Genomic DNA, 17645 nt, shown 5'->3' with positions numbered 1-17645 from the left:
AGGGTGAAACCTCTTAGACCTCGCTGTGGGTCTAAGGAAAATTCTCGAGCTCAATTTCCTCCCCAGGAGTCTCTTGTCTCCTAGGAACGGACCGGCCTTAGGATCCTGTGACTCTCAGTCATTGGGCAGGAGCAGCGGTGGGAAGTATGACCTCGATGTGGTGATGGGCGGGTGGCAGAGTGAAGCAGCTGGAGCCAGTCATTTAACTACCCTCCCGGGAGAAAACTGATCGGGGAGGCGTGCTCTTCTGGCTGCCACGGTGATCAAGTGTTCCTCCAACACCTTCCCTCTGGGGCCAGAGAGCGCCCCATCTCTAGCATATGAGGAATGAGCTAATAGGCAACTTTCTTCTGTAGCAATGACTTGGGAGTTCTAAGAGCCACACACAGCAAATGAACTCGTTCTGTTACAGTCACTGTGAATGTGTATATTTGGCGTGCATACACAGAGACATATATTTGTCCCTATGGTACATTGTTGGGATTAATCAGCTAAACAACAATGGATAAGTGCACACATCTGTACCAGGCATTGGAGGAGCCACAAAAAAAAAAAAAAAAAAATAGCATAGGACGTGGTCCTGCCCTAAAGCGGTAACAGCATAAAAACATTAACTAATAGGAAATTGGAAATCGTTCCCAAAGCTGGGAGGGCTTTGCTTATGTCAAGAAGGTTTTGCTTATGTCAATATCAGTTTGTTTATGCTTCCCAGAGATGTTGGAACAGAGGCTGGTAGCTACTACACCCCCACTGAAAAGATTTTAAGCTTCTGGACTAAGTCATTGTTAGAGGCAACTGTGCGCTAACATTGTACAGATCTCTGCTATTCAGGCATATCAGGATCCAAAGATGCCAGATTAAATTTGTTCTCATAAGGTGCTTCTCTTGGAAACACCCATCTCAACCAGCCTTATTTTTGTTAGTTATCAGATGTTGACTAGTAGTCTTGTGTCTTCTAAGTCACGTGGAGATTACTTGTTTTCTTCTTCCAACTTTATTCCATATTTGTCTACAAACTTCAGATCATCTGGAAGTTTTGAGGGTGTCTCAGTAGTAGAGGAAGAAGTGACACAGCTAGAAGTACACTTTGGCAGGGACCAAATGCCTTTTTCAGAGAGCTGATCCTTTCTTTCTTTTCTTTCTTTTCAGGGTGTTCCTCCTACCTCGGATGAGGAGAAGAAGCCAATGCGTGGAGCGAAGAAACTTCCGGGACCTGTGGTCAATCTTTCAGAGATCCAGAATATCAAAAGTGAACTGAAGTATGTTCCCAAAGCTGAGCAGTAGTCGGAAGAAAGAAGGTGAGTGAAAAATTATTTCCTTCCACTTAAAAAGGCCGCTGTGAAATGGATTAAGGAAGCCTTCCACAGAAGGAGTCTGGAATTCTGGAAGCATTCATTAAGTACCAGGGCCTTCAGTTTAGACTGGTTTTTCTGGTGCAAAGGTTTTCTGGTAAAGCCAAGCTTTGGGGCCCATTGTATCTCATAACCAGCCAGAGAGCCATCGGGGATGTTTGCCTGCCAACTCCTTTCTGCTCACCTTCATAGCTGTGGGAGGACTTCTCCCTGAGAAGTTTGTGACCTTGGGGTCCAAGGAGGGCCTCCGTCATCCCATGCCTCGGTTTCCTCACCCAAATGCCAGAAAGAGTGATGAGTTAGTCCCAAGGAGAGGCTCATCAGAGCAAGGTGCTGCGGAGTTCTGGAAGTGTAAAGGGGGTAGAGAGCAGTTCAGGCCTCAAGACAAGTAACCCAGGTGTGTGTAGAGCAGACCACAGGAGTCCAGTGATGACTCAGAATGTGCGTGAAGGAAGGGCAGGCTCAAAACTGTACCTGCCACCCTCCTGAGGACGCAGTGCAGGCAGGACCTGCAACCTGATTTTCATTGTTACTGGATCTGCTCAATGATGACCCCTCTGGGGAGAGCTCAGCCCTGAGCTCCATCTGCAGACCTGATGCGTGTGAATTCTGCCAGCAGGGGGAGTATGGAGTTGGCCTGTCCTCTCTTCCCAACTCTCCTGTGGGACCCTGCCAGCAAATCTCCCTTATCCAACATTACTGAATCCCACCATGCACAGCTTCTTCTTTTTCTTAAGTGAGGTTTAAATTTAGGAGAGAGGAGTCTATACTGATAACATAAAACTGGTATTTATCTGGCAGATTGTCCCTTCATTCGTTCTTCAGCTGACTCATTTCTTCAGCCAGTGTTTACTGAGCATCCGCTACGGGCTCAGCTTGAGAAACATATTAATCATATTCCAAACGCCAGATACTGTGTGAAGAGTATCGGACCCACTGCTTCTGTTAAGCCTTATAATATCCGCTTATCGCTCGCATTCTTGAGATGAATCCTACGGAACAGTGGTTTTCCCCATCTGTTGTGCGTCCTCAAGAGGGCGTGTGACTTCCAAGTCAGTGCCGTCACTCACTTGCTGTGCCACTTCATCTCTTCCTCCCACCCGCATGTTACAGAGGGACGGCACTCTCTGGGTGGGCTTCAGGGTGAAATCCTCTGACTGTGTAGACAGAGGTAAGCACAGCCCTGGAGCCCTGCTGTGCCTTCTCCCGTAGACATAAGGAAGAAGAGAATGTTCTCTGAGACAATTCTACGTGTAGGGGCAATGCTACTTGTGTCATATTTACGGTGGCTTACTAGGACATTTGCAAGTCAGTTCTGCGCTAAAGATTTCTTTATAGGACAGAGAAAGAGGAGCTGTTTGGAGTTAAAAATCACACAACAGTACCTAGAGTTTTCAACACAGTTCCGTAAAAGAACAAAGGGGTAAGGATAAAATACCGTGGATTCTCTGACTGTAAGAATGAATCCCAGGAACTTGGTCAGGGACAAAGTGATGCCAGCAGGAAGTGACCTGAAGTGTGGCTACACACACTTGTTATTATTTATGACAGAATGAAACAAATTGATGATGAAACTCATGGTACTCAGTCCTGCCAAGCTGGGATAAAATACTCCAATAGGCTTGGGACGAAGCTGCAGAATTTAGCTATGAGAAAGCCCAGGGAAGGGAAATTAATGTTTTGTAGTATTTATTATCCTCGCCCAACCAAGGCCAGTTAGACACATGAATCTGTAATGTAAACTTTAAAGGATTTTGCTTTTATGAAATCCATGTCGACCTAAATTTAACCCCAGTTACGGTTTCAGAAGAACATGGTTTTGAAGATTCAAAAGAATGAGGTTTTAAAATGAGCTCAGAGAGGATCTTATAGTGTTATCTGGCAGTGATTACAGGAATGGGGAACAATACCAACTCAATAAAATATCAGAGAATACCCAGGACAAGTTTTTGTTCCTTCGTTTTCTCAGAGAGGATTTTAATGATTCCTCTTTTCCAAACAAACTCTAAAGAGGTGAAACCACTCAGAGAGGCCCATTTTTCCTTACTCTTACCCTACATTGTCAGGGTAATTGATCCGAATTCCAAATGAATTGTTGTAAGCCAAGGAATGATCTTTATTTCTTGTAGGAGAGGTATTGGGCTGGTTTGCTTTTGACCTATCAATTCTTCTCCTGCAATTATGTCAGATTTTGAGACTTCCATGGTCATGGTTTGTAGTCACAGAGGGAGAGCATTTTTTAAAACATTGATCGATTCAGTGGACTCCTAAGCAGTAAATATCCTGGACCAGCCATCATGTAGCCCCTTACTGGTTGGATTGATTTCCTCCTTCTTGGGCCACCACTTTGTCACCTACCTCACCATGTCCTGTTCAATGATTTGATCAAACAGATTGTTGTCTGAAGTTCGAGTAAGTCCGTAGTATCACACACTGTGAATATCATGCAACCCAAAGCTCAAAGTCCAGGTTATAACTATTACACTAATTCAACAAATAAGATGGACCAGCATGTCCTTCCAGCTGAAATTAGTGACTCCCTTTAAGTGGGATTTCAGATTCTTTCCATGCCCTGTGCAATGGCTAGAATTATTCATGGAAATTGGTTAAAAATGTTATGGAACAGGAACCAAAAAGACAGCGACTAGCCAGTTAGGGATCGGGAATCATGGCTTTTGGCAAAGGACTTAGGGGTTGGACCCAATTGGGAACTGGAGCCAGACTACACAAGGACAGCATGTACTGAGTCAAGACCAAGAGACACGATAGTATCCCAAATGGTACCCTAATCCAGGCTGGTAAGGGCATGGGGCAGGTAGGGTGTTCAGTCATGTACCTCTTGGGATTCTCCTGGCTGTGATTTAAGGTGGCCAGATGGTCATTTAAGCAAGGCCAGATGAAGAGACAGGACCAGCAGCAATGTCTGAAAACTAAGAGCCCTCCAACACTCCCGTGCCTGCTGTCTGCTGAATTGATCAGGAATCCCCCATGTTTACAGTCAGAAGACACCATTGTTTGCTTGTAGCTACAGCAATGCTACCTCAGACTTCATAGATAGGGATGTGGGGAACCAAGAGGACTGTCCAGTGCTTGTGTCCAGCTCTCTGTGTCCATTTCTGTGCCTCTCAATCCTCAGATCAGACTACAGGGGCCCTGTAAAGAACCTTTATGACTAGCTTCTATACCATGGGCATTTGCTTCATTCTGTGCTAAGATATATAGAGGTCATACTTGGTGTCTGCTCTCAGGACACTTCGATCTTGGTGGAAAGATAAAACAGGCAATTTAAAGAATTAGACAGTGGGGGCACCTGGGTGGCTCAGTTGGTTAACCATCTGCCTTCTGCTCAGGTCATAATTTCAGAGTCCTGGGATCAAGCCCCACGTTGGGCTCCTTGTTCAGTTCGGAGTCAGATGTTCCCTTCCTCTCTCTCTCTCTTTCTCTCTCAAGTAAATGAATAAAATCTTAAAAAAAAAAAAAAAAGAATTAGACAGCAGCTCAGTGATTCCAGAGCACCAATGGCTGTTTATGACCCCTAAGTAGGCAGTAAAGATAACCAGTGTTATGATTTGTGACAGGGGAAACTTATGATGGTTTTGGTTCAGGGACAGTTTGAAGGAGGTGGTGGGAACGGAATAGTTTAACAGAGGCTGGGAATTAGCTTCTGGACTTATGGAATATCCAGAAAATGATTAATTGACAAGCCTAGTGAGATCAAACAGCTCCTCTAGAGCAGTATCCTTAACCTTCTGGAACAGAACAAAACAAGATCCTATGACCAGCCCATACCATCTCTTGTCTTTTTTTCCAGCAGTAAAAGAACTCAATAATAACAAAGAATTGGAGAGGAAAATAAGTATTAAAGTGTTAGCCATGCAGCAGTTTAAAAAAACGGATTAACAAGGGTAAACCCTAAGAATAAGCCTACAGTTACATTAATGAGCATAAAAGAGCAGCAATCCAAAGTCCTTGGACTGATGAAGCCATAGAAAGAAACTCATTCTGAGGCTGCAGGAATTCTCACTCTCTGTGGTAGCCATTGTGGCTTGTCCACATGTTGTGTCAGCCAGACTCACTGTTGACCCACTACACCAGGCTTTCAGAAAGATGTGAAATTTAGTGATTCTTAACAACTTACTTAATAGCTTTTGGCCATGCATGTAAGTGGAAAAACTAGGGACTTAATCCCTATTTGCCATTAAGAACTAAGGAAAGTATCACAGAGGGAGACAAAGCATAAGAGACTCTAAACTCTGGGACACAAACTGAGGGTTGCTGGAGGGGATGGGTAGGGGGAATGAGGTAACTGGGTGATGGGCATGAAGGAGGGCTCCTGATGTAATGAGCAGTGGGTATTAAAGAACACTGACGAATCACTGACCCCTACCTCTGAAACTCATAGTACATTACATGTTAATTAATTGAATTTAAATTTTAAAAAGGAAAAAGAAAAGGAACTGAGGAAAGCACTTGCATTTTTGCATCAGGAAGACCAGTGGGCATTTTGCATGAGGTCAACCAGTGGACATTGGACCATTCTCTGAGAAACACTGTGGTAGGGCAGTGAGAGTGAGTTCCAATGATCTTCAATGCCTGTGTAGCCATACACAGCCCCATGATCTAGAGTTGGCCTCTATCCCATGCCCCATGTTAGCTAATCAGCCTTGCTTTTGGATTTTGTGGATTTGAAAAGAACCACTATAATACCCTGATAGAGGAGGTAGGCCTTCTTCCAACACTCTGCCCCACCCCTAGCATCTTTTGGTATGCTGTTACAACACTTCCAGAGTGATGTATTGGTTTTCTTGTTTATACATTCTTCATGATGCCAGGATACAGCTTCTTAAAGGCTGGGGTGGAGGGTACCTGATCCATCGTGAGCACACAAGGCACGTCTATAGCATATTACTGGTGCTGTGACCATAGCAAGTCTGGTGACCCCTAGAAATGTGTTCTTGTGACTTCCCGAGTCCTTGTGTTCTCAGGAAGATTACTACTCAAAATCAAGACTAGCTCTTCTTCAAAGTCTGAAAGTAACCCTGTTGACCATGATCAGTAAAGGGCTCAGAAATTTGACTTGAATTCACTGATTATAACTTCATTATTCCTATGGGAAACTGAAAAATTAGGGAAAATATCAACTCTGGCTCATAGTCTTCAAAGGGGAGAAAAAATATAAAACTAGAAGAAAATAATTGAATTATCAAGAGTTATTTCGGTTTATCTTTCAAAGACCATCTAGGTCCAGATAAGACATATTTACCAAACATTCATCCAAGGAGATGTCATTTCTGCTAGAAGAGAACATAAGTTGCTCATTACTCTTAAATGTTAAATATTACACATCATCGTTGTTCCTGCTGACTCAAGGGCTAATTTTGAGAGCGTTGGCAGGAGGGCAAATTGAGGTACCTGTCGTTTGATGAAAAATGCATTTAGTACCTAACACCAGACCCCTGAAGTGCATGATGCAGAAACTAATGGAACTGAAGGGAGGGATAGAGAGTTCAACAATAATAACAGCAGATTTCGGGGCGCCTGGGTGGCTCAGTGGGTTATAGCCTCTGCCTTCGGCTCGGGTCATGATCTCAGGGTCCTGGGATCAAGCCCCATGTAGGGCTCTCTGCTCAGCAGGGAGCCTGCTTCCTCCTCTCTCTCTGCCTGCCTCTCTGCCTACTTGTGATCTCTGTCAAATAAATAAATAAAAGCTGTAAAAAAATAATAACAGCAGATTTCAATACCCCACTTTCTACAACGGATAGAAGTAGACAGAAGATCAAAAAGGAAACTGTCTTAGTCTTCTGGGGATGCTATAATGGGATATCATACACTGGGGGGTTATAAATAACAGAAATTTATCTTTCATACCTCTGGAGATTGGGAAGTCTAAGATCGGGATGCAAGCAGATCTGGGGTCTGACGAGGCCCTGCTTCCTGGCCATTTTCTCACTGGATCCTCACACAGTGGAAGGGATAAAGGAGCTCTTTGGGGTCTCTTTTATAAGGGCACTAATCCCATTCCAAAGGGCTCTCCTCTCATGACCTAGTTACCTCCCAAAGCCATCACATTGGGATTACTGGTTCACCATATGAATTTGGGTGGACATAAACATTCAGTCTACAGCAGAAATAGAAGACTTGAATAATACTATAAACCAAATATACCTAAGAGACATCTATAGAATGTCCCACCCCAAAACAGAAGACGCATTCTTCTAAAGTGCACATGGCACGTTGTCTAGGACAGGCCACAGGTTAGGTCATAAAGTAAGTCTCAGTAAGTTTAGAAGGAATGAAATCAAGCAAAGTATGTTCACAGACCACAGTTGAATGGAATTAAAAATTAGTAACAGAAGGAAGTTTGGGAAATCCACAGGTTGTGGACCTTAAATAACACACTGATGAATGACCAATGAGTCAAAGAAGAAATCACAAGGGAAATTAGAAAATACTTTGAGACAAACAAAACCAAAAATACAATATCCTTGTGGGATGCAGCAAAAGCAGTGCTCACAAGGAAATTTACAGTTCTAAACACATACGTTAAAGAAGAAAGATCTTAAATCAATAACCAACCAATCAAATCCATATTAGTGCTCCATTTGGGGAAACATGTTCTTGATTATCCTAAACCTAACTGATTTCTATGTATGTGGCAGATGATTAAATTGATGTGTACATGGAAATATCCTTCCTTTCAAATGTAAGATGTAATACACTTTAAAAATCAATTTGTATAAATACCATAACAGAAGGTGGGGACATCAAAATAATCACCCATAAGATCACCATTTTACTCAATTTGATAGCTACCCCTCCAGTTGTTTTCTTCTGAGTTTACATGTTGGATACAGTACAACAAAGCTGTTAATGATATGGGATTTGGGGTTATCGGGTCATGGAAAGTTTGGTCCCATTACCTTTTACCTTTGCAGTTTTGAGCTCAGGGTCTCTATTCCCTCATTTCATAAAAAGTAGGAAATGGTGTCTTCCTCATCGGGTAGTCGTGAAGGATCAGGGAGATGTATATATTTAAGAAAGCATATGTGGGTATGGCACCTGGGACAGGGTAATTAGGCAAAAATGGGAACCGGTTCTGCTTTTACTTTTCCTTACATAGCATCATTCACAGCACGTGTACGATTTCGTATCTTGCTTTTTCCACTCTACGTTTTCCCCTAAGAATATTTTTTATGCTTCTTTGTGGTCTCCAGAATTAAGATGATTTATTTCTCATAGTGTTTGGCTTATCATGATTTCATAACCTCTTCTCTTTTCCAGAAGACAAAGGACTGATTTATTGTTGTATACAGAACTAAATATTAAAAAAAGAAAGAAAGAAAGAAAGAAAAGAAACCCCTCCAAATATCTTCTCTGAGATTTGCTGGAAATTTTTCCTTCAATTTTAAAATGCTTCCTGCTTTGACTCAATTACAGAAGCTCTATTCACTTTCTTGGAAGGAAATGGCTTTATCCTGAAAATTTTCACTCTCTAGTGGAGCCATATTTCTTTTGATTTGTGATGTTCTTTTTTTTTTTTTCTTTTACTCTCCACTTGGTTAGGATAAAGATGAGTTCTGCTGTGGTTCTGAACTGCATCAAGGTTTTATTCATTCGTTTTCCTGACCAGCAAAGCTATTATTCTAAGCCCTGGTTACAAACTGTTTGGGAACAAAGTGCTCTTCAGGGTGAACATAAGAAGACTTTGAGCTGATTGTGGCGGTTGCTTTAAGAGCCTCTCCACAGCAAACACACAAACGCTATCCGGATGGGTCCCCATAAAACAGAGATCTGGAGGGCCTTGTGCTTGAGCCAGTGGGAGGGAGCTGGAATTGGGGAGCAGATCTGAGAGCAGAGAAATACACCTCCAGGGAGCGTGGTAGAAGGCCCAGGTGACTCAGAACCCAACTCTGTAGAGCCTTGGACACTAGCACATAGATTTCCATGGGCTAAGGGATGGTGACAGCCGGCAGAACTTGCCCTGCTTGCAACACATGGAACACATGACCCCATCTCCCTAGTTTGGGGATTGGTTGGGGGGGGCAAAATCTGCAGACTTGAGCTTGAGTTGTCACACCTGTAAGGAGGTATGGGTATGGGCTGCTACTGTCACCAAATGCGAAGACACCAGGGATGGTAGGAAATGTCCCACAATGCCCAGGACGGGCCCCTCCCCCTAGCCCAAAATAAACAATGATCTAGTCCCAAATTGTTAGTAGTGCTGAGAGTAAGTAACCCTGATTTACCTAGTGTAAAGGTTGACGTCAGGACTGACTTTTTGCAAACTTACCTTTCCAAACAATCAGTGTGTTGTATTTTATAGAAATGAAAGCATTAATAAAAAGAATAATAATTAATGGCCCAGTATTTATTATCTCTTGACGGTCATCAGAGACTGAGGAATAAAAATAAACCCCTCTTAAATAGAATTCTTTTGTCAACTGGTAAACAAAATATATTTATGGCGTATGGTATATATGGAACATTCCCGAGTTGTAGTATTAGGCCTTAAACACAACTATTTTTTGTAGGTTATTTTTCCATCTTAAATATATCAGGAAGCAGTAGGTTATCTTACCAGCTCATAAAGTCTTTTAAAATATGAATGTTAAGCATTTGTGATAATCAGCACCAATGTCAATGTCATCATTTTTATTGCCCTCATTACCATTACTATATGTAGTATGTGCTCAGGGGATGCCCGATGCATGGCTTGTGCCTCATATACATTATCTCATTCACTCCTCACGCTGACTACGTGGGGTATATATGATGCTGCCTGGGAACTTATGGGGGAAAGAAGGCTAGGAGTGTTTACAAACTTAACCAGGGTCACCGCACTTGTAAGCCATGGAGGTGAGATGCAAACTGTCATCTGTCATACTCCGTAGCCACTCCTTTTAATTACTGTCACCCAACTGTATTCTTTTTTTTTAAAAAGGATTTTATTTATTTATTTGACAGAGAGAGTGATCACAAGTAGGCAGGGAGGCAGGTGGGGGGTGGGGGAAGCAGGCTCCCCGCTGAGCAGCGAGCCCACGCGCACGGCTTGATCCCAGGACCCTGAGATCATGATCTGAGCTGGGGGCACAGGCTTTAACCCACTGAGCCACCCAGGTGCCCCACCAACTTCATTCTTTTAACATGTTCTCTTAGTTGTATCTTCCAGGCTTTGCAAATATTTCACTGTGTTAGGTCGGAGTAAAACAAGCAAAGGCTAAAGAGACTGCAGAAACTGTCACCTTCACAAAGAGGTGACACTGTAACTCTGACACGTTGCTTTATTCATTCGTTCCTTTGTTCATTCATTCATTCATTCATGCATGCATTCATTCATTCCACAAGCATTCATTAAGCACAAAGCATGTGCCAAGTGCAGAGGATATCAGTGTTGTCAACTCAAATACGAATCCGACTGTCTACCAGGCTTCAGGTGAAGGCGCAGAACGCGGCCGAGGAGCACAATAACAATGCGCTCTTCTTAAAGGTCTTGAAAAAGTGGAAGGGTTAATACCCATAAATATCAGAGAGAGCATGAAAGAGAGAAATGGAGAGAAAGGCGAAGGGAAGGAGTGGACAAGGAAAGGAGAAGGGGTTGGAACGGCAGGGACCGTGGCCATGCTGGGGCTGACACGGCGCCGGCTCGGTGCTGACAACATGGCCCCAGAGGAACGCCAGGCCTCCGCAGAGGCCGCCTTCGCTCCTCTCTGGGGATGAGCGAGGGCTTGGCAGGCATCTCTGTGTCATCGGTAGGCAGCCGGCTCCTACCCCTGAAGGCTTTTCTCTCGTTCCCTCTCCCGCTGTGTGCAGCCCACACAGAAAAACTGGGGAAGTGAATTCCAGGCTGTCTAATCAGGCTTGGCTGCATCGTGACAACACTGCTCGTTTTAACTCCCTGCACACGTTGTGGCATTTGAAAAGAAGCAATCACGAGGAGCAAATCAAGACTTGCACATTTCCCTCGTACTCCCTCGCCACCGCTCCCTGCCTGGGAACTGATCATTCCACACCCTCTGGTTTAGGGCTTTATGCAGATGGCGAGGTGGTGGCTGCTTTCATCCCAGGCAGGGTCCGTCAATTGGCTTCTCGGGGAGGGAAATTTCTATTAAGCAGTCGGCAGATTGGAGTCACTTTTGTCCAGGCAGGTGGCAGAAAGGCTGCTCGGAACAGTTCATCTTGACTGCTGGAAAGACAGCAGAAAGCAAGCAGGTCGCACTGCCCCAGCGTCATGGGCTGCCTTCTGTAGAAAGGATGGTGGCCCTTCCTCCCTACTTCCCCAGAAGACCTGCCCTGACATGTAGCAGGCACAGCCTAATCCTCAGCAAGGGATACACACGGCGCACTGCCTAGCTCTCATCTCGCCCCCGATTCTGGACGCAGATGATAGGGATCATGGCTGCCCTTTAGTTCCAGAGGCAGTGATTAATTTTTGAGAACTTACCGAACAGGTTTATTAAATTCTGAGTGTTCAAATATCCATTTATTTAGACTCAATTACATTTCATCTTTTAATAATTTTGTACATGGGTTACTTGGAATTTACTTTGGCTGAATTAACATTTTTCTTCATAATGTAAGTTAACAGCATGAACTGGATTTCAGTGGGAAGGTGGAAAGTACTGGAATGATTCATGAATTTAGTAAGTGAACATCCAGGCACTTACTATAGGCCAGGTAGCGCTGTCGGAGGAAGGTCCTACAAGGCAGGGGCCCTCCAGGAGCTTATGGGGCAGGTGGGTGACGATGACAGAGGGAACCTAAGCATGAATGAAGAAAAGACACAGGCTTTGGATGTTGGTGATGAAGATTCTAGAGAGGAGGTGGAAAACAGACATTCTACTGAAAGGAGGTTGAAGAGCAAACATGTTAGAGGTGACTCGAGTGTAGGTCGAGGTCCCAGCTTTGCTTGGTCTGTGATTTGGGTAATTGCTCTGTGTCTTTGTCTGAAAAAGAAGGAAAAGTAGCTACCTCACAGGTGTGATTTTGCTCCCTACCCTATGGACATTTTGCAACGTTTGGAGAAATGTTTGGTTGTCACACCTCAGGGGAGATACTATTGGCGTCTATTGGGTTGAGGTCAGGGATGCCACTGACCGTCCCACACTGCTGTCCAGGGTGGCTCCCCACAAGAAACATTAGTCGCGCCGAGGCTGAGAAACACTGAATTGCACGGTGTGTCTGAAGTCCTCAGGCCAGTGGTAGCTATGATTACTGACGACAGCATGTCACCACTGGTGACACTAGATGTACTAGAGTCTGGCAAACCTGCGCTCCGCTTCCACTGTACCACATAGTGCCTCTGTGACCTTGGGCAGGTTGCTGCTTACTCTGAGCCATATCTATAAATAGGAGCGATAATACCCATCTTAAGAGCGAACCATAAAGACATGGAGTGGACCCAGATGGGGCACCCGGCACCTTCGTTGGCCCCACACCTTGCCTATAGGCTTTGTTCTCTGCCCCTTTCTGCCAAGGGCAGGGATCTGTCCGTTGGTCAGTTTTTAAATGACATACTTGCTAAAGAGTAGCTCTGCATCTTTTGCCAGGGAATAAGAAAGAGCTCACTGACAGTGAAATCCCACTCATTGGCTGTGACTCAAAGGTGCTCACCATAGCCCCTGTGGAAGTCTCCAAGAGGCTCTCTTTCTTAGCTGCCGCCTACCCTGCATCATCTGAGCTTGAAATGTTCAAACGTTCTAAGCTGCACGGACACTCCTTCTCCTGGAGGAGGCACTGCAGCCCCATTTTTCAAAACCTGCAGCAGCTCCAGCTTCCCAAGCCCTTTTCTGGGCAGTAAAATTACAAACATTTCACTCGAGCACTTTCATTTTGTTTTGGAGACTTGAAGGGATTTCCATCCCCACCCCCCAACCATTTTTAAGCAGCAAATACATCTGGTTCGTAATTTCAGACTTTTCCCCTTAGAAAATCAGTGTAAGAAACATTCGGAAGGTCAAGCTGCCATTCTACTATCAAGGAACAGGGAAACAATGCATTTGAGACACCATTTTATGCAGCATTTCAAACGGGCTTGATGGCCAAAAAAGAGGCATCTCATCTTTTTAGGAATCTTTGGTGCACAGACTATGTACGGTTGGAGTCTGGTTTAGAAACAAAAAACAAGATCCGTTTGAATCTAAACATCCAGAAAGTGCCCTGGGTGTCTTCTCTATGACATCCTGTCCTGGCTTTTGCCCCATTCACATCCAACTTGCACCTATTCTTACTCTCCAGGAGTGTTCTCTCCCTCTTCCTGACATTATTTAACTTGATCATTAAGTAATGTTGACTTTGCAATAAGAGTGAAACAAGCAGGCAGACATTAACAAACACAGGAGCCAAACTCAGCCACTGTGAATAGGCCACTTACGGGGGAGGGAGGTGCATCAGGAGGCTTGTTTGGAGTTTAATAGCAAAAATGAAATCACATATTTTAACGAGAGGCTAATAGTAGCAATAATATTAACAAGCCCTTGCACTTGATTTTAAGAATTCCAAAGTGCTTCTGTGTTCTCTTGTGAGGCTCACAACAGTTCGTGAGACAGGCAGGGCACTGAATTTGCAGGTCCTTCTCATGTGACTTCCAACTTCTCATAGGGTAGAAGACTATGGGATGTGTCATCATCTCCTTCCAGAGAAAGTTTAAGACCAGTTATTAACCAAGCCTAGCTAAGTGTATTTATAAAAATGGGTGTGATCTCTTTTAATCAGGAAAGTAGGATTACCACACAGTCCCCAGCAGGTGCCAAAGAAGGGTTAGTTACAACCCACACCACGGGCCAGAACTGAACAGGCAATGGCTCTGGTTATAGGCAGGAGAATTTTTCTCATGGACATGAAAAGAGAGCTAGGATTAATCTATCTACTTCTATCTATAAATATAACTCAAAGGAAATGTACTATCTGAACTTTCATCTCTATGTATGGTTTTCTTGCTGTCTCATTTTAAACAATCATATTGTATCCTTCATTTTATTTCTTTAATTTTTTAAAAGTAGGCTGCATGCCCAATGTGGGACTTGAACTCATGACCCTAAGATCAAGAGCAGCATGCTCGACTGACTGAGCCAGCCAGGTGCCCCATATTGTATACATATAAACATCACACCAGCGTGCGTGCGTGCGCACACACACACACACACGCACACACACATTTGAAAATCAGGTTGAAATGTCTTCATTTCAGAAAGACCAGGTGACAAACAATTGGCCCCGGGGAAGACTCTAGTTTAAGAAACCCCGAAATCATCACCCTAAAGGTAAACTCTCCCAGAAAGCTCTCCATTGTCACCATCAGCCAAGAAATGGCATCCTGGATTCCCAGCAGAATCACATATGAAGTTTACTGCTGGTTATCTGTCAGGGGAGAGAGAGCCTGGGAATCATTCTGAGCCAAATCCAATTCAATTATGGACCAATTATAGATCTGCTTCCACTGCCAGGAATGGGCCACACCACCAACCCAGCTGGTTTCAGAGCCCCTGGCTGGCAGGGACTCCCTGTACGTGGGTAGAGGAGCTCATGGTTCAGAGAACACAAATTCGCCGAGAGAGTTTGGAGAGCAGCACGGACGGCAAATGGCAGTGTGCCCCCTGAACCTCCTCACCATCTCACTACCAATCTTTCACACTTGACTCCAGACCCCATTTTCCCTCGTGGGTGGCACCCTTTCTCACGATGTGATCAGATTACAAAATGCCAAGAGACGGCAGGCAGGGCTTTGCTCCCGCACTCGTGGTCAGCCCATCACGATCTTGCAGCGCTGGCCACGGTGCTAATGAGGAACACAGGGCCTGGATTCCCACGTCACTACTGACAGCTTCACCAAACATGTAGGAATTAAAATGCCAAGAAACTGGAGTTAAAAACTTGCGATAGGTGAAAATAAAGCTATCTCCATTAAAAATTAAAATGACTTTGTGAAGTTCGGCTGGCACTCCCAGCTGACCGACATCATTTCAGGTCCATATTCTAGCGTCCAGTGGTGTTGTTATCCCTCCAGGCTGGCTTTGTGCATCTGATGCACCAATTTAAGAAGCAAGCTCATCCCTTTCTTTAAACTGAGATCTTGAGGAGAGTGGGGACCAGCCAGCACCAAGGACAGCATCCTGTGGTCTGTGGAAACGGAAACCCTTTAGATGGGCCTCCAGCAGATTCTCACTTTCTCTGGTGTAGGCTTCACACAGAGGGCTTCCTGAAACTCAAACTGCTGGGCCCCACACCCAGAGTTTGTGATTCAGTAGGTCTCGGGTAGGTATGAGAATCTGCATTTCTGACAAGTTCCTGTGGGCTGCTGCTGCTGGTTTGGGGACCACAATTTGAGAACCACTGACCTAGAGCCACTAACCAAGACTGTTTAGGCCTAGTCATTCGAAATCTCTACCTAACCCATCATCGGGTCCACAGTTTTATAGCTAGTATCCAAAGGTATAGTGAGAAACTTCGTCAAACTTCTTTGCTGAAATTTCGATACACAAAGCATCTATGTAGCAACAATCATTAAAGTTTATGACAGTGCTTCTGAGGGTCAGGCACTGTGCCAACTATTTTACCTTGTGATTCTTAAATGAGTGAGTATACGTAAGAGCTCCATTTTGCAGGTGACAAACCTGAGGCACAGACAGGTTATGTGACTTTTCCCAAGGTAGTCCAACTAGACAAAGGGGTAAGCAGGATTCTATCTGGCTCTTAACCTTTTACCCCAGGTTAACTCCCCATGTGGCAGATAGGATAAGCGCCATGGAGGTGAAATGTGTTGTGTAAATTCAGAAGGAAATTTTTTTTTAATATACCAATGTAATAAATGCTGTTTATGACTTCTTTAAATTTATGTAGTCTTCCAACATATCAATACCCTAATATAATGGATGGAGAATTCTTCCAGTGGCATCAACTCACCTACTAGCCACTTAACCTGATTCAGCGTTAATTTCTGTAACCATTAGACACTGTTACAGTGTCTAATCAGACACTGTTACAATCCAACTGTTGGCAAACTAGGGCCCACAGGCGAAATCCTGCCTACCATGTGGTTTCCTTTTAAAACTTTTTACAGTGAGATAATCCTACATTCACATGAGGTTGTAAGAAATATTACAAAGACATCCCTGGATGCAGTGATTGAAAAGAAAGAGGAAAAATCATTTTTCCAATCTCTATAGAAATATTTCTAAGGAAGGCCTTGTCATGTTTCAAATATATGCAGAGACCAAAAAGCCGGGTTTGATAATCTTCACTTAGGTATACTGTCAGGGCTATCCAGGAAGTAGAAAGAAAACCCAAAAGAGATTCCAAATTTGAACACTTTTCAAGTCCAACACAAGACATGACCAGGATCACAGCTACTTGGCTGACTGAAAAGAAATTTTATGTCAAATATGACATAAGAACAGAAGCCAGTTTCTTTCTGAACAACTGAGTGCCCAGGTTTTGGGCTTTGGGTGGGAATCAGTTGTTTTTATTCTAGTTATCATAGTCTTTGAATCAGGCAGCAGTGAATTGCTGGATGCAGTTAGACCTGAGGTCCTCAGTGTGGGCTGCACCCAACATCACCTAGATTAAACTAACTAACCCAATGAACTAAATCTAAACTAACCCAATGAACTAATCACCTAAACCAACCTGATGAACTCTTTGAGGGAGGAGTATATTTCACAAGCACATAAGGTGAGTCTAATGTGCAGCTTGGGTCAGAAGGACTGAGTTAGAGAATATTTCTCAGTTCTTCCCAGGACAAGCCAAAATGAAATGTTTCTTGCTTAGGAAAGTATTTATTTGGTTGGTTGCTAGGATGAAAGTCCCTAGGTGTGGGATATAGCCAAGCATTGTTGGAAAGGCCTGGAGCACAGATGTACACTTATTCATAGGGCGATCCAATGGTGAGCCACAGCTTCTGTTTGGGGTAGGACATGTGGAAGAGATAGTGTTATCCAGGATGCCATTGAGCCCAGGGCAATACCCATATTGAAGACAATCTCATCCCCTCTAGTGAGTGTGCTGTGTGCCTTGTCAGTGTTGTAATGTGTATTTAGCCAGCCATATTCTCATAGGTCAGGGGACCATCAGTGTCACTTAGTCCAATCCAGCCCAGTAGGTCCTCTCTATACTCCCTGCTTTCCGGATATGTCCCCTACACTGGAGAGTCACTTGGGTTTCACTGTGAATTCAGCAACTTTTAAGGCCTGTCCCAATCCATCTCACTCTAAAAACTGCTAGGTTGCTGTTCTCTCCAAATAATCCCAGTTGCACCCTTTGGAGTGACTCATTAAGAGGAGAGTCCAAGGAAGTCCCATT

The 17645-nt window shown here is 44.0% G+C and overlaps 1 protein-coding gene across 2 annotated transcripts in view; it reads left to right on the top strand.

Annotated features, from left to right (window-relative positions):
* The window catches only part of SMPX (small muscle protein X-linked), a 59579-nt gene that overhangs the window by 26646 nt on the left and 15288 nt on the right, over positions 1–17645 (top strand). For both annotated transcript variants that reach the window (XM_059157339.1, XM_059157338.1), the window contains exon 4: positions 1150–1298. In XM_059157339.1, coding sequence (XP_059013322.1) covers positions 1150–1284 — 135 coding nt within the window. In that variant the 3' untranslated portion in view covers positions 1285–1298. The remainder of the gene's footprint in view (positions 1–1149; positions 1299–17645) is intronic.

Source organism: Mustela lutreola, chromosome X (genome assembly GCF_030435805.1).
Source record: "Mustela lutreola isolate mMusLut2 chromosome X, mMusLut2.pri, whole genome shotgun sequence".
Classification (NCBI taxonomy): Eukaryota; Metazoa; Chordata; class Mammalia; order Carnivora; family Mustelidae; genus Mustela; species Mustela lutreola.
This window is presented reverse-complemented; position numbering and strand designations above follow the sequence as displayed.